The sequence below is a fragment of the Oryzias melastigma genome, linkage group LG19, assembly GCF_002922805.2.
Source record: "Oryzias melastigma strain HK-1 linkage group LG19, ASM292280v2, whole genome shotgun sequence".
NCBI lineage: Eukaryota > Metazoa > Chordata > Actinopteri > Beloniformes > Adrianichthyidae > Oryzias > Oryzias melastigma.
This window is the reverse complement of record NC_050530.1, coordinates 18,049,258-18,071,624: the sequence shown is the minus strand read 5'-3', so window position 1 is coordinate 18,071,624 and position 22,367 is coordinate 18,049,258. Positions and strand designations below refer to the sequence as shown.

The 22,367-nt window shown below is 38.2% G+C and overlaps 1 protein-coding gene across 3 annotated transcripts in view; it reads right to left on the bottom strand.

Moving 5' to 3' along the window:
* Positions 1-22,367, bottom strand: part of etv4 (ETS variant transcription factor 4) — a 48,294-nt gene that overhangs the window by 21,149 nt on the left and 4,778 nt on the right. For all 3 annotated transcript variants that reach the window (XM_024284858.2, XM_036217249.1, XM_024284859.2), the window contains one exon: positions 16,478-16,531. In XM_024284858.2, coding sequence (XP_024140626.1) covers positions 16,478-16,531 — 54 coding nt within the window. The remainder of the gene's footprint in view (positions 1-16,477; positions 16,532-22,367) is intronic.

The window sequence follows — 22,367 nt, the reverse complement described above, 5'->3', positions numbered from 1 at the left end:
CGGAGCGACTTTTATGGATTAATTCTAGTTGTGTAAACTGATGTGGAAGCAACTTTTAAAAGGTACTGTCAAAATGTCAGTTTTTTTTTTTCTAACAGAAACAAGATTGGATATTTTTGTAAATATGCTAACACAGCTAATATGTCTTTTTAAAAAACCTATAACTAATAAGGTTGGGAGTTTGTGTAGCTACAGTAACGCTTGTTTTGGCAGCATCAGTCTGGATTTTTGAGCGTTACAAACATAATTGGTGTTTTTGTAAATCCACTGAGACGGCTACTATGTAGCAGTGTCAGACGAGAATGATTACGGTTGTTTTAGCTTTAGAAGTGTGTTTTTTTTATGTTGCAAACAAATAAATCGTATTTCTTTACGTTACTAACAAGATTGGAAGCTAGCATACTCACTACAGTGTTTGTTTTTTGCGGTATAAGCATGTTATTTTTAAGTGTTGCAAACAAAGTTGAGTGTTATCATTAATATGCAAATGTGGCTAACATGCAGCAGTGTTGGACTGTTTTTTTTTTTTTTTTTTTTTCATGTTACTAACAAGGTTGAGAGCTAGTGTAGTCCCAGTACCGTTTGTTGTAATGGAAGAAGTCTATTTTTTTTCACATTGGAAAAATATTGTGTGTTATTGTAATTTCGCTAACATGTAGCGGTGTCAGACATTGTTTTTTTACATGTTACTAACATGGTTGGGAGCTAGCATATTCGCTAAAATGTCTGTTTTAGAGCTATCAGTCTGTTATTTTTAAGTGTTGCAAGTGAAGGTGGGTAATATTGTTGATACGCTAATACGGCTAACATGTAGCAGTGGGACTGTGTTTTTCTTACAAGTTTCTAAAAAGGTTGAGAGCTAGCGTAGTTACAGGGACATTTGTTTTAATGGTAGAAGTCTGTTTTTTGACATGTTGCTAAAAAAATGGAGTAAATCTGCTAACATGTATCGTGTCAGACATTGTTTTTTAACATGTTACTAACAAGGTTGAGAGGTAGTATGGTCACTGAAATGTTTGTTTTATCTGTATCCGTCTTTAATGTTTAAGTGTTGCAAACAAAGTTGGGCAGTATTAATAATTCGGCAATGTGTAGCTGTTTTTTTTTTTTTCAATGTTACTAACGAGGTTGGGAGCTAGCATAGTCACTAAAATGTTTGTTTTAGCTGTATCAGTCTTTACTTTTTAAGTGTTGCAAGTAAAGTTGGGCATTATTAATAATTCGGCAATGTGTAGCGATGTCATATTTTGTGTTTTGTGTCATATTTACATGTTATTAAAAAGGTTGGGAACTAGCGTAGTCACAGTAATGTTTCTTTTAGAAGTTTCAGTATGTTTTTTTTTAAGTTGCAAACAAAGTTGGGTGTTAGCATTAATATGCTAACACCGCTAACGTGTAGCAGTGTCAGACGGTGTTTTTTTATGTGTTACTAAAAAGCTTTAGAGGTAGCGTAGTCACAGTAGGGTTTGTTTTAATGGTAGAAGTCTGTTTTTTCACACATAGAAAACAAAGTAGAGTAAATCCGCTAACATGTAGCAGTGTGACACTTTGTGTTTTTAGATATTACATACAAGGTTGGGAGCTAGCGTAGTCACAGTAACGTTTGTTTTAGTGGTCTCTGTCTGTTTTTTTAAAGAGTTATAAATAATGTTAGGTATTGTTGTATTTGTGCTAAAGCGGCTAACGTGTAGCGGGGTTGGACTGTGTTTTTTTACGTGTTATCAACAAGGTTGCGAGTTAGCATAGTCACAGTAACGTAAAGGTAGAAAAGCCCTACATAAGTACACGCCATTTACCAGTTTTTACTATAAACAGTTCATAAAGTCTGACAGATTTATCTCTGACTCTTTTGTCTCGTTTAATACACCTTATATATGACATAAGTTCAAAAACAGATCGTTCATTGACTGTGTGACATGTAATCCGGTACGCCGGGATTTGAATACCAAAGGTAAAGTGTAGAAACTCTCCTGACTCTATTCTAAAAGTTAACGTTCAAGGTCTTTGCTTCAAAATTCCTGAGTGTTTTTGTGTTTTTTCCGCTTTGGTCTGTTTGCTTTTGAGGGCGTAGGCGTATTAAATGCTAAACTGACAGACGAACGGCACTGCTCGTCATCACAGCCTTCCTATTTTTGGTCCGTACTCACTCTCCCATGGCAGGCAGGTGAGGAAGTGTTGGCTTTAGGGAGGATCAGCTGGATTAAAGGGCATTTACCCAGATTTCCCAAACAGACTCAAAGGGGATTCCAGCCTCCTCTGAGGCTCCGACAGCCTGTCGGCCGGGACACGGAGGGTGGCACATGACTGCCACTTTTAACGATTACAAGCATGTTTGTTTGTTTGTTCACACTCCCCGTTTTCTCAGGCACCGCCAGTCCTCAGAAAGCGTTTTCAGCTTCCCCACTGTGAGGACTGGCAGGAGTTTGTCCTTGATGAGCTCGGGTTAAACGGGCACGTTCCAACCGCCGACCTGATGAGCATCAGATCCATTTCCAGGGTTTGAGCTATTTTTGAAGACCTTTTTGGAATATTAATTCATTAGCTGAACGAGCTTCAGAGCAGTTTGTGGGTTAGATCGTGACCTTGAGTCCCACTGCACGCGTTTCTAATTAGAGGAGGCTGAATGAAGCAAACAATGACGAACGGTCCAGTTTCTGTGCTCACAGCAGGTAGAGCTGGGATTTCACTAAGGCGAGGTTTATGTATCAGCCGATCATATATACGTTACTTCATTAAACCGGTTGACTTGCTATTGTGTAGCAGTTATAAATGAACGCACCTGGGCTGCAGCTACCGCCTTCCTGTATCACTTATCCAAGCGGATGATCTAGTTTGGAGTTTGCACTTTGATGGACGATTTACTTTACAAAGTTGATTGAACGGATGACTTGTGTGACTTGATTTGTTTCCATGGCAAAGTTAAAGTTTAACTGGGTCCTTTGTTCAAAAAGTTGGGCTGTTGAGAAGTGTATTTGTTTGTTTAAGAGTGAAAACTGTTCAAGAAATTAGTTTTATTTTGCCACACAGGATTTTAAGAACAGGTTTCTCTGGCCAACGTTTTTTTTTTTTTTTTTTTTTCATTTTTTTAAAGCGGATAACTTCTAAGGAAGTCTTCAAACATCCTACGGTACCAGAGTCACACATTAGATTGAAATGACTATAAAGATCCTTGAATCCAAAGCAGATTGACATATGTGTGAAGCAGTGTTGCTATGTCAAAAGACAACAGCAAAATAACACAATCTCAGTTAGCAGACAGAAGTGATGAAACACGAGCAGAGACCTCTAAAGTCCAGCTAACCAGAAGTTTGTATTTATGGAAATGTAATTCTAATTAAAGAACTAATTAAAGAACTACAACACTGATATTTCTGAAAATCATTTATTCAATTTACACCAATGAAACACTTTGTTTTCCCCTGTTCTGTGCTCTTGATTAGAAATATTTAATGTTTTTATGATGTTTCTTCTTATTTAATTTTGTTCTGCTGTTAAAAAAATGTTTTTTTTTTGTTAAAATTGTCTTATTGATAATCTCTGTGAATCTTAAATCTTTGTCTAAAGCAGATTTGCATCTGTTGACACTTAAAGAGTCATTCCAGTTGATTTCCCAGTAGAAAAATAAGACACTGATCTGTATTTAAATTAATGTTATTATGATAAATATAAATGAATAACTATTGTTCTTTAGGTATAAATAAAACATCAAATTAAAGGTAGAACAGCAACACAACTTCCTTTCAAAATAAGACTCCCTGATTAGTTTCAGCAATCAAATAAAAAACTAATTTCAAAGCAGTTTTCTGACTGATTTAAATTAAAGTGCTTAACATAAAAACATTTTCTAATTTAAAAAAACAACAACAAAACAAAAAAACAAATATAAAACATATTCACTGTTTAATTTACTGCTTGGGTTAAATTTCAGGTAGAAATTTCTAAATCTAACCAAACTAAAATTAAATTGAAGCTAATTATGTGACTGGATTAAGTTCCAGATTTTTTGGAGCATTTGATGTACTTAGAATCTTTAAATAAAAAAAAAGTTTCTAAAGTATGAATTCTGGTTGTTCTTACTGATCTCCAGTTGATTTTCTGTAGTGCACGAAGCTCAAAAGTCAGTCAAAATGTTTCAGTGTCTGAACTATGAAGCTGTCGTCATTATTGGAGCATTTTGGGTGAACCTTGTTGACTAATTACTGTGTTTCAACTATGTGAATGGAATAAAGCTTGACTTATCTGACAGTTCATTGTTAATGTGAATTATCATCCAAATATTTTTTTTTTTTTAATAATAGAGAGTTATGGAGCCACATGGTTGCAGACCGCTGGTCTAAAACTTCAGAACATACAGAAGAAAAATGACATTTGTGTGTATTTGCAGTGACTGAAACAATGACAAAACCACAAGACATTTCTACACGTGTGTAAATCTAACGAAAAGATTGCCTGAAGAGTCTTGGTGCATCAGTCATAATTTGGCATTATTTAACATTCATGTATAAACACGTTTCTGGTTGAGTAAAAATTGCAGTGAGGCGGGGAGGTTCCATCGCCTTCAGCCCATTCATTATTTCTACTGTAACTTGTTTACATCTTAAAAAAAACATTAGGTAAGAAGAACAGTAAAAAACAACTTTTTATGACATATCTCTGCACTTCTGGCTCCAGATGACGTCAAATTTGCTGCAAGTTTATGAGGTGCTGGCCGTCTTGTAAACAGATCTAGACAGAGTTCTGCTCCTCGGGTTCCTTTCTCTTCCTGCTTTTATTTGGAGCAACTTGACCTCCTCGAACGGCTTTCTGAAATGTTAGAGCATCATTTTTGTCGCAGAGAATCTCACGTTTCACAGCTTCTTCGGCCGTGTGAGGAGAGAGCGGTGACTTTGTGGGAACAAAAAAAAAAAACAACAGGATTTGAAGACGAAAGATGTTGATTTTTAAATTAAAAAGCGCCAGATGTGTTCTGGTGTGTTCATCAGATTCCCACCAATTAGGTCAAAAGGTTCCTCCTAAATTTTGCACTAATCTTGCCCCGGACACCGTTAAAGGGGTGACCCTTCCTAGCAAAAAAAAAGGAGGAGTTGGGGGTTTACATATGTAAATTGTGAGTTGGGGGGAGGATGCAGGGTGAAAGGTGATGGTCATGGTTGAGTGCTTTAGGAAGCAGAGGGATCATTACACTGGCAGGCCTCTCATTCAGCTGACACCCACCACAAACAAATCACATGAGCAGGGATGGCACCCCCCCTGGACACACACACATTCACACCTTCTTCTGCACACAAAGGGCCTCTCAGCTGAGCAACACAGGCGATCAGGAAAATGATTGGACTTTTATTAGGGATTAAAAAACTCTTAAGCTGCACAAATGACATGCTATATCTGTCAAAGTCATTTTTTAAATCCAGCGAGACCTGGCAATGAACCCTTCCATCCTATTTTAGAAAGATTATTTCCTACCATTAAAGGGCCTAGTGAAGGGAAATCCAGTTTGCATCTGGAGAATCTTACACTGGATGTTTATACGCAGCTTTTTGGCCTCTGGAAGTCTGCAGCGCACGCCAGCCTCGCTCGCCGTAACTCACCGGACATCAGCCCCGATGTCAAACAGGGTGACAGGAACGTGCTAAAGCGCAGAACATGTGAGGGGCACATAAATATGAGCTCAATGCGTCCAATTATACAAATAAGATTCAAGTTTCGCTCTTGCGGGGACCTTTGGAGCGCTATCTGGAGATCTGGTTCTCATCTCACATGATAAATATACAGTGCGTGTGCAGCGGCACGCGGCCTCAGCATTTTTTAGACACTGAAAGAAAAGAAGTCAGCCTACATCTGCTTGTCCCACAGCCACCAGCTGAGTCTTCCTGTCAGGAAGGATCAATAGTAACAAGAACGCTAGTTATATAACTCAGATTTTATGAGTTTAGCCTCTCAGCTGGATCTAAGTCTTATAAGTAAAAAACAAAAGACCACATAGATCTAAATGCATCAGAATGAAGAGGAACATCCAGGAAGCTTGTAGCCAGGGGCGGACTTATCATTAGAAAAAGACAGGCGACAGCCCTGGGCCCCCGACACTATCGGGACCCCGAGCTGAAGACTTAAAACATTTCTGAAATCATTTTAATGGCCATCATTATTTTACTCTTTGACGTAGTTTTAGGGGCAATTTAAGAGATTACAACTTTACTTTTTTTTCATGTAAATTTTACGTCTTTAAATTTATGAGTTTTTCTCGTAAGTTTACGACTTTAAATCTCGTAAAATTACGAATTGGACCGTAGGCTCACTTTGACTTTCACACGTTTTTTTTTTTTTTTTCGTGAATCTACGTGATCTTAACTCATAAATGTATTAGAAAAAAATCATAAATTGACACGTTTTTTTTTTTAGTAAAATGCCGAATTTAAATCTTGTAGGTTTATGAGTTTTTCTCGTAAGTTTACGACTTTAAATCTCGTAAAATTATAATTTGGACTGTAGGCTTACTTTGACTTTCACAAGTTTTTTCATAAACTTACAAGATTTAAACTCATAAATTTACTTTAAAAAACTCATAAATTGAGAGTTTTTTCTAGAAAAATTACGACTTTAAATCTTGTAAATGTACAAGTAGGACTATAGTCTCAATTTAAATGTTTTTTTTTCTTGAAATTTGCGAGATTTTAGCTCGTACATTTACAAGAAAAAACTTGTGAACTTACAAGTTTTTTCTCATAAATTCATTTCTTTTTTTGCTTGTAAATTTAACTTTTATTCTAGTAAATGTATAACATTTTTACTCGTAAATTTGACTTTTTTTCTCATAATTTTTTTACTTTTTCTCATAAATTTATTACCTTAAATATCACAAATTTTAAAACACGTAGATTTTCAAGAAAAAGTCTTTAACTAAGACTTTTTTCACGTAAATTTACGAGATTTAAAGTCGTAATTAAAAAAAATGTTTTGTTTGTAAACTGGCCTTAATACTCCGTCGTAAACTCTTGTTATAATAAAAATAAAACAAAAGTGCTAACAGAAGTGGTTTTTAACTAGCTGTGGTTAAAAGCAAAGAGAAAGAAAAAAATGTTATTTCACTTAAAAAAGTCAAGAAGAGAGAAAAAGAGAAGAAAAGAAAAATGAGGGGCAGAAATTTGTCATTTTGAGAACTTTTTTTATTGATGCCATTTTGTTCCATCATTCTGGTATTTTTGTGTCTTTTGCCTCCTTTTGTAAAACCTGACAAATTAAAAAAAATGACATATTTTATGGACCTTTTACCCTGGGTAAAGATTTTATGATACAACTATTGCGGGGGGCTCCATCTTATTGTTCACCCGGGGCCCCAAAACTGCTACGTCCGCCTCTGCTTGTGGCCTGCCCTGAGTATTTTCTGTCACAAAATTTTCTCAGAATGCATTTTTGTGTCCTAAATCACAACAATTTGAATAAAAAAGTACTCAGAAATGTAATTTTGAAGCTAATTTTCTATAGAAAACCAACAAGAACATGGAGTGAAAAGCAGTAAAAGTTCTGATTCTGGTGTTTTCCCTGTCGTCCACTTCACTCTCAATTGTGCAGCGTTGGCTTTTTATTAATGGCCTTTGAGTGACTATAAATCTCACTCCCCTTTGCTGTTTAGTGGATCTGATACAATACATCCCTGTCTCTGGACATGTGCAGCGAGGGGGACATCCTGTCACAAACGAGGGCTGGATGTAATTAATCTGGCACAATATTGACTCCTCACTCTCAATCCCTCAGCCCTCAATATAACTGTCCCCCTTTAATGTTTAATGTGGAGATCGATCAGCCCCCACGCTGTTACTGAAATGATAGAATGAGCTGCTCACCGGAGCATCACTGTGTGCCCGGCCCGACCCGGCCAGGTCTTCATTGGCCGAGTTCAGGCATCTGGAGGTGAAATCTCCTTCCAGAAATGTCTCCACACCCTAAATGGATTTATCAGCCACATCTTCTCCACCATTTCTCGCAACCTCCACCTTTCATTTCACCCTCACCCCTCGATTGAGATCTCGACCGTAACTCTTCCTGGCGCGTTTGACCTGTTCTTATCCCCCCTCTCCATCCTCTATCTGCTTTCAAGCGGGTTTATCTGTGATTTATCTTTTATCAAGTCATCCATCAGGCTTTGCCATCTCCTTCTACTCCTCTCCTGGATGGACGAGGATCGATACTGCCGTACGCCGCCTCTCAACTCGCGCTACACACCTTCTGTGTCAGCAGGTTACGCTACGTTCACCCCTCCACTCATTTTATCTAAGTGTTGATGAGCATACGATGTAACACAAGTCTATACATGGAAACATCTCTGATTTGTAAGAAGAATGCAACAGAAATGACAATAAATGGATGAAATTAGAACAAACTTCAGAGGAAAGTTCTACCTTTTATTTTCCAAATGTAATTCTTAATTTTTTAATTTTCTAAAATTCCAGGATTGTAATGTTCGAAAAAATAAGATAATTGCAAATTACTTTTATCTATATGTGGTTGATATTTGTTCCAGATAGTCACATGGTGCTGCCTTTAGCCAGACCACAGCTGTGAATAAAAATGTGTTCTTATTTTTTCTGATTGTAAAATAAAATCAGATCATAAAATACCGAAAAGCTAAAAGAAGAGTAATCTGTGCTATCAGGGCTTTGTAAATAATTCATAAGGACATTTACTTTCATGCATTTGAAGGACTGTAATGTTTTAGAGTCTATTGTATTTTTGTGAACCTTTTATGCTTTTTTGTACATTGTGTTTAGCTCCTGATTGGCTGAAGATAATTGTCAATTAATCTCCTCCATGTTGTGTCTCCTGTGCAGAATGTGTTCAACTGATCTTTGGCTTCATTCTATAATACTGGATTTTTTGTGATACGAAGGTTTGAACTTAAAGACCCACTTGGATCAAAATTGTGTTTTTAACATGTTCTTGTAGGATTTTTCTCATGATGGACATATATAAATTAAAATTAAGCTTAAAACTGCACTTTTTGAGTATTTTTATATACAGATCGTTGTGAATCAAAATGCAGTTGGAAAAATCTTGCAGCTACAGCTTCCCTACTCCGCTTTTTTCTAATTCATCCACTGGCGGACATATCCATGTACGTCTTCGTTTTCCTCGTCTGTGCTCCAGCACAGGATCAAAACTCTACAGCTGGATATCTTTGATAATACTCGTCATTTTTGTTGTTCCAATAATGTTCGTTTGAGGTTGTGAGGGGCTGTAAGCTAGGGGGAGTGTGTAACAGATAAATGTGTACTAGAAAACAACTGTTTTTAAAAAATGTTGGCTAAAAACAGAATAATTATAGTTAAACAGCCAATGATATCTATTTTGAAATAAATCAAAAAATGACTGGAGAGGGACTTAAAACATGTTTCTATGTATTATCCTATACCTACTATTCAATTTTCTTTTTCTTAACATTTTGCTTTGATTTCTTGAATTTATTGTTGTTTTTTATAGAATTTATTTTTCTTTTTCAATTCTTGTTGTTGATCTTTACTATGTTTTTGCATTGAGGGATTTTGTGATTTACGCTTCAGGGCCACCGTAGTTTTACAGCCTTAAAACGTCCACAAAAATATTTTTAAAAAAGAACTAAAGAAGACTACTTTGCAGATCAAAGTAGTCATCAAATCAGGAGGTATGTTAAAAAACATACCTCCTGTGAAAATAGAGGCCCCAATGTACTGTAAGTTGACTTTTTTAAAATATTGAATTGAGCTAAAAAAGTATTTTGATTAACATTCATCTGACTAGTTTGTCCTGTCTGTTTATTTAGAGAGATTATTCTTTGGTGACATCATTTCCTTTCAAGATGGTGATGAGTGTAGAACTCTAAAACAGATTTACCAGATTGTCACATGTTTTTAATATGTATTTTTGGTGGTACAAAGTCAGCATAATCAGGTTTATTCTGCTTTGCATTCAGACTTGTCACTCATCAAATGAACCAAAGACTGAAGCAAAAAATTCTGGAGTAACTGCTAATTTGGTGGTACTATTCTAAAAATTAACAAAAGGGTTTTGATTAAAACAAAATAACAACAAAAAAGGGTGAGAAAAAGGAAATTGTGCAAGAGTAAGTGGTTTCATTTTCTCTCTATTTTGAATTTACTGACATTTTAAGGATTTGAGCTTCTCCAGTTTCATATTACGGACTTCTTTTCTTCGTCTTTAAGACCCGTTACTCCCTTTGGTGCACTTTTACTCTTTGGATAGTCTGCAGATGATTGACACTGAAGTGATCCGCACCAGAGTTCACTTTGGTTTTCTTCAGAGAAAAAAAAGGTTAAAATCCGACCAAATCATATGTCATAAAAAATAACTACTAATTGAATACGTTTTGATTAACACCAGTTTCCTTTGCGAGAGAAGAGCAGAGGTGAACTCATGGGGGAGCGAGGATGCCCCTGCAAAGCCAGCCGCTCTGCGGGAACACCTCCCCTCGCCCTGCTATAATAAAACACACTGCTGTCCATTCACAAAGCTGCGCTGCTGGCCTCAAATCCCTGTTCCTCCCCCCCAGCTTCAGCGGGGCTGTTCTAAATCAACACCCAGAAGTTCAGCTCGGCCATGAAAAGCTGTAAACCAAAGATACAACATTCTCAAATTCCATCAAAGATATTTGCCACAGCGGTCATTAGACTTAAATGTGAGATATATCGCTAAAAGAAACAGGAGGAATACCTCACGTCAGTGGCATGAATGAAGGTTTACTCCCCTTAACTCAATGTGCTGCCTCAGCCAGTCTTTCACAACCAACCCATTCATAAAAGTGCAGGGTTTGTGTGTAAAAACAGCGAGCCCAGAGCGTGTGTGCGTGTCACACACCAGATGACGAGATGCCGTCAAAAGAAATCACTGGCTCACATGAGAGAAATCCACCATTTTACTTCCAGCAAAAACAAGGAGAATGTGAGGAGGAGCGAGCGGCATCGGCACATATCTGGCAGGCACCTGGATGTTTTTGCACACTTAGTTGCATAGCAGCTGTATTTTGGAAAGTGGCGAGCAGAGCGGCGTGTTTTTCTTCTGAAGGGAAAAGAGGGGTTGGGAGGAGGGGGCATGCTCAGCGCTCCAAGCGTCCAGCGGTTCCAAATAGGGCCCGACTGGACTGGTTCTGAACTAGAACCCAAACAAGAGGAAGTCTGTGGAGCCACAGTCACACGGAGAGTTTGATTAGTTCTGGGTTACTTTAACCTTCTTTTTTTTTTTTTTGGAACTCCCTAAAGTTTCATCTAGAATGTACAAAGAAAATACAGTTTGAAAAGCTACTTCACATTTCTCACACACACAAAAAAGGAAGTGTATCTTGACATAATCTAAGGAGTCCCGAAAGGACATTCAAGTAAAAAAAAAAAAAAAAAAAAATTGAAGGTAAAAAAAATTCTGGCTGCTAACTGGTGTACATCACTTACTATCTGGTGCACACCAGTTAATAGCTGGTGCATACCAGTTAATATCTCCACCGTTTAATATCTGGTTTGCACAAGTTATCTGGTGTGCACCGATTAATATCCCAAAGCGCACCAGTTACAATCTGGTGTGCAGCAGATACTATCTGGTGTACACTGGTTACTACCTGGTGTGCATCAGTTACTATCTAGTGTACAGAAATTACTATCTGGTGCACACCAGTTACTATCTGGTGTGCACCAGTTACTATCTAGTGCACAGAAATTACTATCTGGTGCACACCAGTTACTATCTGGTGTGCAGTATTTACTATCTAGTATACAGCAGTTACTATCCAGTGCGCACCAGTTACTATCTGGTGTTCACCTAATGAAGAAGCTTAAATGAAGAGCTTATGCCATCCAGCCGTACAGTTTCTTGATGAGGGAATCAAAGTCAGACGTACATGCATCTTGTCATCTACAAGTTGAGCAATGAGCTTGTGGCCCGCCTGTTGTATTTGTGATGTCACAACTACAGTCTTTCTCTAATGACATTTCTTTCAGCTGGTCGCGATGCCAAAAATGCAATTTTAAATGTATTTTTATGATGGATAAAAACACAGTGGTTGTGTCCGAATTCCCCACCCCCCCCAATCACTATATCGTACGTTCACCATTTTCTGGTGCGGTCCGAATCTACTAATTCCAATATCAAGGGCACTCGAAATTTCCCAGAAGTCTTTGTGAAAAACTAGTGTGCATCGATGCTCACTAGATTAGTGAATAAAGACCACAATGCATTGCAGTTGAACAATTTCAAACAAAAAAACGTGTGTAAATGTAATACTTGAATAAACCATCCACATTTCACTACCAGAACACGGTGGAGTCATGAATAAATGTCGTAAAATGTTCGTATTTATTCGATTTTCACTTTGAGAAATCGGTGACGTCATATCTGGTGTTTAGAAAAACAAAAGAAAAGTAGTGAGCATCGTGTCCGAATTACCTTTAAAATCCAGGGCACTTTATAACGTTTTTTATCAGTTAGGGATTAGGAGGGGAATTCGGACACAACCAATTACATGTTAGAAACAGCAAAAACACAACGACAGAGGACAGACGTTGGCAATCTTTGGTATCAGCAACACTGTGAGCGAGTTCAGTTCCACTTCCTCTGCTCTCACGGTGTCCCTCCTTCCTCGAGCTGGCTCTCAGCGAGGACTCCGGCGCTCTGCAGCCACAACTTCCTATATAATTACTGCGAGGCACAAAACTAAACAACCGTCCCACACAGCTCCAAAATCACTGGATTAGTTCACATCTTGGAACACTCAGTACGTGAGCACAAAGAGGCTGAGAGAAAAAGGGAAAGGGGTGCTAGCACTGCTGCTGGGGGGGGGGGGTACTTTTAAGTCTGACTTAGTTTGTACAGACACAGGAAGGGAAGGAGGGGTCTGGAGTATCCACTTGGAGAGGGTGAAGAGGAGGAGGGGGGCCTCTGTAGTACTGTAGGGCTTTTTTATGAATGAAGACTGAAGGAGGGAGGAGGGGGAGGGAGGAGGGGGAGGGCGGGGGAGCCACACTTCCTTTTGCGCACACAGGGAAGAAAATTTATGAATGGTTCACATCTCTCGGGCAGCTCCAAGTGTAAACAGCACAAAAGCAGGACGAGCTCGGAGAGGAGAACTTTCTGGTGATTGTTAAACTCTGATTAAGCAGAACCCTGACGGACAGACGCGTGTCTTTCTTCAAGCTAAAACGACACAAGGAGTCTGTCGGGCGGCAACATGACAGAATCCCTCCTCCCTTTCTCCATTCCTCCAAACATTAAATCAATGAAAATACGCCATTATTGCCAATTCAAACACACGGCAGGCAGATCGGCGAGTGCATAAAAAGTTGCATGTTTGCATAACCTCCCCTCTGGGGTTTGCCCCGCAAACAGAGCGCGCTTGTTAGCCGTGAACTGCAGGAGATCGGACCCGATGAGATAGATCTACCAGATGTGCAGGTATTGCACAATCCCCGCTTTGCCCCTGGTCTCTTCTGTAATCTAGCATTCCAGCGTGTGTTGCCCCTCTTTTTTCTGTCTGCTCTGTTCACAGCACCACACCCATGCAGGTGAAAACTTGACTTGGTAAACAGCGTTTGATTCAGCCTCCCTCGCTGCAGGCCTCAATTATCCTCCGGTCACTTTGGATTAGAGATTTTCTTTTTTTGTTGTTTTAAGTTCATAAACAGGTGAGTCACTTGTTTTGACGGCTTGCCTCCCATTTCAATGGGAGGGGATAAGGCAAACAAAGCGTTTCTTTCCGTTTGTCTGAATAAAACCGAATAAACGTCTTTTGACGGCGATCGGCGGGGATTCTGAGAGCGCTCCTGTCGTGTCCGCCTCAGCTGCCCGTCAAACCGAAGCCTGCGTGACCCTGCAAATCACAGCCGGGTCAGGCTTTAGCAGAAACCTGACAGCTGATTGGGTGTCAGGCCAGCAGGTTAAGTAGACATGACCTTTGCCTGCCCTGGGGTTTATCTGCACTTCCTCCTCCGCATTGTTGGGCCAACAGGCGGCCGCAGTGTTGAACAGGGTACGTGTCACCACAGGCTGACCAGTTGTGACTTGCAGTTGATGAAATCACATGATGTTCTTTTGCACACAAAAGACGCACAGATTCGGTTGGAGGAAGCGGCTTTGATTGGCACCCGAAGCTGCAACTTTTCCTTCGCAATGGGATTGTTCCCGAAGTTCCCTTTTTCCTCGCCAAACATTTGGATGTCATTGCTGGAGATGTAGAGGATGTGTTAAATGTGAAAGGGGGGAGAAACTGTTTGTACAGCGACAAAGACTACCTCCCAGATCCTGAACCTCTATTGTTGAGACCAGCGGCGAAAAAAGAAATGCATTCAAATAGCAGCTCAGTTGTGCAGACCAGGAATTTGCTTCTCCCTTTTTCACCTTCCGATGTGCACAAAAGGCCACCTTTGTACCTGAACCCTGAATAATTGTGTACTGGTTTCCTGGGCTGCACCTTTTCAGCCTATCAAAGACATGCAAATTAATGACAGCAGCACAAAATGCAAGCATCCAAATGTGCGCGGTGATGACTGGGTCATTAGGACCTTTATTCTGCATTCATTTGCCTGACAAAGATTATCGCAGCATTAATGATTTCTATTATCTTTAAGGTCTTCACTGGTCAATTTTGAAATCAACATTATTTTTCTCCTTTTACAGTTTTAAAAAAATATACAATTTAATAAAATAATGGGCATCAAAACAACTTTTTTTTATTCAAAATTGGAGTTATAAATATAATATCTGAAATGCCAATTTAGTTTTATTTAAAGACAAACATTTACACGATTTGGTCTTAGTCACGTTCAATAATAATAAAACAGGATTCATAACATCTTGGGCTTTTCTTTCTTCATACAGTATTTTTTGAATTTTAAGGCGCACATAATTAAAAAAAATAAATAAATAAAACGACATTGCGCTTCATAATTTGCAGTGCCTTAGTTAAGGATTAATTCTGGCATCGCTTACTGATGTTGAAACAATTTTGAGAGGAACACGGCGCTCTGTCAAAATGTCAGTCAGTTTTTATACGCGTTGCAAACAAGGTTGGGTGTTCTTGTAAGTATGCTAATGTAGCGGAGTCAGACTGTTATTTTACATGTTACTTGTACGGTTAGCGCTTAGCATAGTTGCAGTAACGTTTGTTTTTGCGCTACGTTTGCGCTTTTTTAAATGTTATTACCGTAATCAGGTTGGGAGTTAGCGTTGTCACATTGATGTTTGGTTTAGCTGTACCAATCTGTTTTTAAGTGTTGCAAACACATTTTGTTGTTACCGATATTGAAAATATGCTAATGTGGCTAATATTTAGCAGTGTTGGACTGCGTTTTTTTGACATGTTACTAACAAGGTTGGGAGTTAGCGTTTGTTTTAGCTTATAAGACAGGAATGGTGAATGCGCTAACACGGCTAACGTTTAGCAGTGTCGCACGGCTTTTTTTTACGTATTACTAATATGATTGGGAGGTATCGTAGTCACAGGAACGCTTATTTTAGTGATATAAGACTGTTTTTTAAATGTTGCAAACACATTTTGTAGTTACTGGTATTGTGAATATGCTAACGCACCTAATATGAAGCATTGTCAGACTGTGGTTTTTTTTTACATGTTAAGAAAAATGTGGGCAGTTAGTGTAGTCACAGTAAATTTTGTTTTAGCATATTAGACTTTTTTATGGGTTTTTGGAGGTTACAGGTATCGTGAATACGCTAACGTGGCAAATTTTGACTTTTTTTTTTCGTGTTACCAACAAGATTGGAAGTTAGCGCAGTCACAGAAACATTTGTTTTAGTGGTATCAGTCTGGGGTTTTTTTACATATTGCAAACAAATTTGGGAGTTACAATACGCTAACGAGGGTAATGTGCAGTGGTGGTGGACTTTTTTCTTTTTTTTTTACATGTTACTAATTAATGTGTAGCGTGTTACAAACAAGTTCTGGAGTTACTGTGAACACAGATAATAAAAGTCGAATTTATCTCTGACTCCTTTGTCTCGGTTAAAGTGCCTTATAGTTCGGTGCACCTTAAATGTGACATAAGTTTGAAACTAGCTAAATCGTTGATAGTGCCCCTTATAATCCAGTGCACCCTACATTGAATGATGGTCAAACGGGGAAAAATATTAATGCTACAAAATTGTTGAAAATAGGAAAGTCGTGACAGGAAGGATCAAAGAAACTTGGAAACACACACAAAAAATCTGACTTTGACAGCTTTGGTTTAAGGAAAACGTTGTGATCTCTGATTACTCTGTTAGTGGGAATAGCTCCAAAAACATTTCAATAACACAATTTTGTAAAAAGTACTAGAATTGTACAGCCACAGTCAATAAGTGCACCAAACACACAAAAAGAAAAGCCAACTATAGCCCAATACATGTCTTTATGAAGTTGTTTTTTGTCCCATGTTTTATAAATTACTAAAAAACTCAAATGCAAAACACTTTTATGTATATATTGAAGTATTGAAGAAAATCAAATACTCACAGTTCTCAGAGTGAAAATCAGGGACAAACTGCTCATCACTGTCAGGAACCTGAGCTGAAATGACAACAGAAGGGAAAAGGAATTCATATATTTTCAAAACAAATTTAGATTAATTTGAAATTTCTCTGGTTTCATTGATTGACTTTCTTTATTGAATAAAATTTGAGTTCTCAGCAGTTCTCATTTCAGGTGACCTTCTGTCCATGATCTGCACCAGAACCTCCTTCATTCACCGATCGACATGTAGACTGCTTCATGTTGAGCCTTTACACTCATGAATGTTCCAGCTGCTTTTATTTTGAAATTGTTTTTTTCCTGCCTAATTTGTTTCGGTGTTGCAATGTCAGCCAGAAAAAAAGAAGTCTGAGCTCCTCCAGGCTGTGTTCTGAATGAGAACACGAAGAGAGTCTGCAGATCTCCCTCATCGGCGCTTCATGTCTGAGCCTCGTTAGTTCTCTGGTGTTCACCCAAACCAGTCAGACATCCATACAGCAACCACTTTCTGCATGTTTCCACTGTAGAATTTCAGACAGGCAGAACTGGCTGTTCTGGCATAACCAGTGAGAGAATCTGTCAAGTTGTGTCACGAGCCAGCAATGTAGCTGCTGGGGACTGAAACTGTAAAGGCAATCTGGATTCTCTCCTGTGCAAAGATGAAAACTCACTTAGGAGTTTGAATGGAAACAGATATGAAAAACAAATGAAATGCCACTGCAACAAGAGAAGCTCTAAGCTGGACGTTCTTTAAACGCAGCAATTTCTTTTAAGAATCATTTTCAGTTACATTTAGGAAATGCATAATTAAAAGTACATTTTAAAAATCAACAACCACCTTATATGTGCAAAAAATTGAGGAATCGGCACTAAAAATCTGTCATGTGTAAAATGACCTGTTAGAAAAAAACGGCGAAGGTTTGGGAGTTTGTGCTCCAAGAAGTCAGACTGACCCTTCCAGTGATTACAGATATTTTTTTTTACAGCAAAGACTCCTGTGAGGGTTTGTGTCTCCTCATCTGAAAAAGTTGAACCCTACTGGTGTACCCACGCCACCTCCTCCCTGTGAAGGGATGCCTCCTGTTCACCCACTTCACACAGTAGGTGGCGCTGTGCAATCTTAATCCCAGTCTGAATTATTTCCCTCCATTTGAAGTGTTCCCAGAAAATTTTTATGTATTTTTTTTAATCCGACCCTCCAAGCTGAGAGATCTGAAGTCCTCCGTTGCGACGGTAAACCGCATCGCGCTGAGAAGTGTTTTTCTTCACGTGGTGCGCTCTGAACCACAGACGTTTACATTTAAATGTAATTAATGACTTTTTGTTGTAGCATTAACTTTTTTAAGTTATAAAACCGCTGTTGTTATGTATATTTGAGCACTGGAAGCTCCGTGCTAACGCTAGCGGACCGGCGATTATTGGTGACGTCTGAAAAAGTAGACACTTTTTTCATAACTCTCCGTTTGGAGGACCAAATGAAGGGGAAGGGAGAAGGGAAGAATTCAAATTGAGTCTTTATGCTGATTTACCACTTATTAAAATGAAAAGAGTGCTTGAAAAAAAAAGGAAAGCTTGTAGTTTGAATACACTGACATGCTACTCGAGGTGTCGAAGCTAGCGTGCGCCTTAGCGTATCGACCATGATCCCCACTTCGCCAAGGTCCCAACCACGCCATGTTTCACAATAGTTTCCTTGACAGACCCACTAAACCAGCTGGAAGCAACCGAACGAATCGAATATTTTTTAGTGTTTGGTTGTTTACTGACTACAATCATCTTTAATACTTAAACATTTTTCCTTTTGATTCCATCAAATAGGATAAATACATGCTCTGTAACATTTGGTCAATTCTTTGTGTGTCATGATTTCCCAACAAAGGGAAATCAAAGAATGTTGAAGTGTGCAAAATGCTAAAGTAAAGGTTTATATGACCACATTTCCTTGTTTTTAAACTCCAATGTTAATTTTTTGTTGCTTAATACTAAATTGTAGGGTAAAATGGTGCCCCACTTGAGAAAGGTCTAAGTATTTCAGCAATATAGAACAAACTTAATTTGGATTTTCAACCCCACATCAAAGAATTAAATTTTTTTTAACTCACAACGATGTTAGCTTAAGATTCAAAAATATTGACTTGAGTGTTCAGGAAAAAGCATCTTATTTACCCACTGTTTCAAATTTAATTCAGACATTTTTAACATGGTGTAACTGTATTATAAAGAATTCATTATAAATAAATTTTGCATTCTTTCAATACAGAAAGAGATCATTTAAAAAATGAATAACAATACAATAAAGTAAGTTATTCTTACCACAAAGTTTAGAAAATTAGCATAATGTTTTCCCGCCAAAAACATTTTTGAGATTTCATGGAGGCAGCCATTTTAAAATGAGCAGGACAAGCCTTTCTACTGCCTCTAGTGGAAGGATGATGAAGTACAAGGCAGAAAACATGGACCACGTTCTGTATAATGGGTGTTTAAGGAAAGTGTGGATCATGCTAATGAGATAAGAGTCTTAGAAATGTATGTATCAAATATGATACAAATGGTTATATAGGCTTAAGTTCAGCTAAAACTTTAGTGAAAATATATACAGATTTAGAATCACCTTTTGGAGACTATAGCTAGGTTTATTACAGAATATCCGCTCTTATGTGGGACTGTAGATAAACAAACCTAACTCGTCACTTTATACCAAGGATTTGGCAGCATATTAATTGCAAGTAAGGAAAATATGAAATAAAAGCACAATGAGTCTCAAAATAAATATATCTTTAAATAAATGTCCATGTGTAAAACATGAGTTGTAGGTCATGTATTAATTATGACTCTGTGGTGCTCCAACTCTTCGCCCTATCCAAACTTCTGATTTCCTGTCCCATCTCTGTCTTCTTCTCCAGTATTTTTGTTTCCAGACGGTGAAACACAAAGCAGAAACTGAAACTTACATGCAGAGGACAAAAAGAGGAAATAAGAAACTCAAATCCACTTTCTTGTCGTCACACTCCTTCCTGTGCAGAGGAAACCGGATGACTCCGTTCTGGAGCGCGTTCTGATAAATTACATCGATTTCTTATATAAACGCTGCATCCTGTGATTTACTATACCATAATGATATTACCTCCTTTTAACTTTTCAGTCTTTTGCCCTCAAGGGGGACAAATATGCTGCTTTATGATGCCGAGCGAAGGCCAACGTTTCGCTCTGCAGATCCGACAGTCAATCGCTTTTCACTGTTTTCAACATGTCAGGAGCAGAAGACGAGCTGCAGCTCGGCAGAGGAGGAATGATGAGCGTCAGACGTTATCGTAACCTCGGCTGTCTGGGTCTGCACACTTTCCTTTGTGTGTTCGTGTGCATCCGACCGGCTTCCAGGAACACACTCGTCAGGAGGCTTTGAGATGCAAGTCAGCACAAGAAGGAAAGTGTGTTTATATGAGCATGTTCCCCTCACAGCTTCCAGGCACCTTGAATGACTTTTTTTTTTTTCGCTCCCAGTGGGAGATCCTGGGAGGAGCAAAGCAGCCAAAGTCGTATAAACCTCAGGGCCAAAATGAGACAAGATGTGACAAGCTCCTGAACTCCTGCCATTCAGAGCTTCACCCTTTCCGTCTCCCTCCTGCTTCCGCTCTCTTTTGGTAGACCGAAAAAAAACCCTCCCTTCAGCCAACCAGCTTTTACAACTGTGGCGAATCTCACAACTGCAATCAGTCATAAGGTCTTTAATTAATGCGACAGGAAAGGAGAGGTCTTAGTCAGAGAGGCTAAGAGGGGGAAAAAATAGAAGAAGAAAAACAAGCCCGAGGTTGGAGGTAAATAACGCTTTGATAAAGTGACGCTTCCATCTTTCTGCTCCACCTTCCTTCACCTTCTGAGAGACTCAGTAAGCCACCACAAAGACAAATAATCTCATCCCAGCTGCTAAAATACCTTCCAAATAAATCAGGATTCTGCTTCTGTATGTGGTCAAAAGAAGAGTTTTCCTTTCAGAGTTTAAGTGGACCTTTTTATCCGAGTACTGCAAAAACACAAAACTCCAGCAAGTGTTTTTGTCTAATATCTCATTTAAATAAATTATTACACTTGATATAAGTCAAAACTTACTTGTTTTAGAACTTGAATATCTTGTTGAGTCATTTAATCTCAAAAACATCTTATGTTAAAGATCCTCTCTGATCAAAATTGTGGGTTTTTATAGCATTTTTCTGATGATGGAGCGCATATATAAGGAACATTTCTTAGAGTATTTCTTAATTCAAATCAATGTGAATCAGACAAAAAGAATGCAGTTAGAAAGCCGCAAGCTCCACTCCATTCTGATGCATCTACTTGGACTCAAATCTGGCTCAAAACTGAACGTCTGGATAACTCCAATACTAGCCATTTCAGTTGAATCGCTAATGTTAGCTTGGAGCTGTGAGGGGCTGTAAGCTAGCAGGAGAGCATGTAAACAGATGGATGACTGGAAGTGAGACGCAAATTTCCTATAAGATAAACAATGTCCTAGAAAACAACACTTTTTTTATTTTGGCTCAAAATGGCTTAATTATAATTAAAAAGCCACTGGAAATGCTTTTAAAATAGATCAAAAGACGATCAATGTGGGACTTTACATAAAAGTCGGAATGGGTGATATATATCGGTGTTAGTATCAGCCGATATTTGCATAATTTGAGTTTATCGGCATCGGACCGATACTAGAAAAATCCACCGATATTGTTGTGATTATTTTCAAATACACTTTATTTTTGACGTGGTTACTTGTTCCTAATAGATCCTTGGAACTGGGAAGCTCATGTTTACAGTCATAGTCAGTAATTGCTATGGAAAGCTTATGATTAAAAGTTTCGTCTAATAGTCAGTAAATGTTTTCAGATATATTTTCAAAGTTTGAGAGTGAGCCTATGAAATCTCTTGCTTTATGAAAGGTCAATTGCAATGTGATTATATAATAAAAGAAAAGTTGTAAATTTCTTATAAGAAACAACAAAGAAATTTAAACTTATTGTAGATACTTAAATATCGATATCGGGAAATATCGATTATCGGCCACAGTAGCAGTGAAATATCAGTTATCGGGATTGGCCGGAAAAAAATGACATCACCCCATCGTTACATAAAAGCAGAAGTTTTTTGGGGGGATGGTGTGTAATTGTGCTTGATTTATAGAAACTCCTAACATAATGTAAAAATGTATTTAACAAACAGCAGACCAGAAGTTTGAAAGTGAACATACAATTATGTTAATTTTAAACCAAAATGCTCTTTAAATGTGTAATTTGAGTCTTAATTTAAGATGATTGTGGTTTAGAAATGTATAAATATAGATACTTTGAGGAACACACACTTAATTTAAGATATAGTATTTCAAAATGAGTATTTATAGCTAATCTCAAGATCTAATTTAGCCTTAAAATAACTTTTAATAATAAATCTTTCCAATCGTACTTATTTTACTAATTCCTTTAGCAATTTTTTTACTTATACCAAGGAAAAACTTATATATATATATATATATAACTTGTTTTGAAAGGGACGTATTTCCAGTGTAAGGGAATTTGCTGAACCGCTGTGTTTTTGGGTGAAGTAACCTCTACGTGTGGCCCGTCCAGGCTTTGAAGCGGCGGCCATTGTTAGTTTATTGGTCCTGGTCTTTGTGAGGTGCAGGTGTGAAAAGAGTTTGACGCTACATGAGAAGAAGGAGGGACGTTTGCTACAAACAGCAGAACAGTCACTTTGACTCGGAAGTTTCCGTCCGTGCAGACGCTTCACTTCCACGCCGTCCGATTGCTTCACGGCTTGTGATTTGTCAATGTGCAGAATGCTGCCCGTGACACTAAGTCACAGGGTTTGATGATGAGAAGCACTTTATTTCACACTTCTATGGAATTCA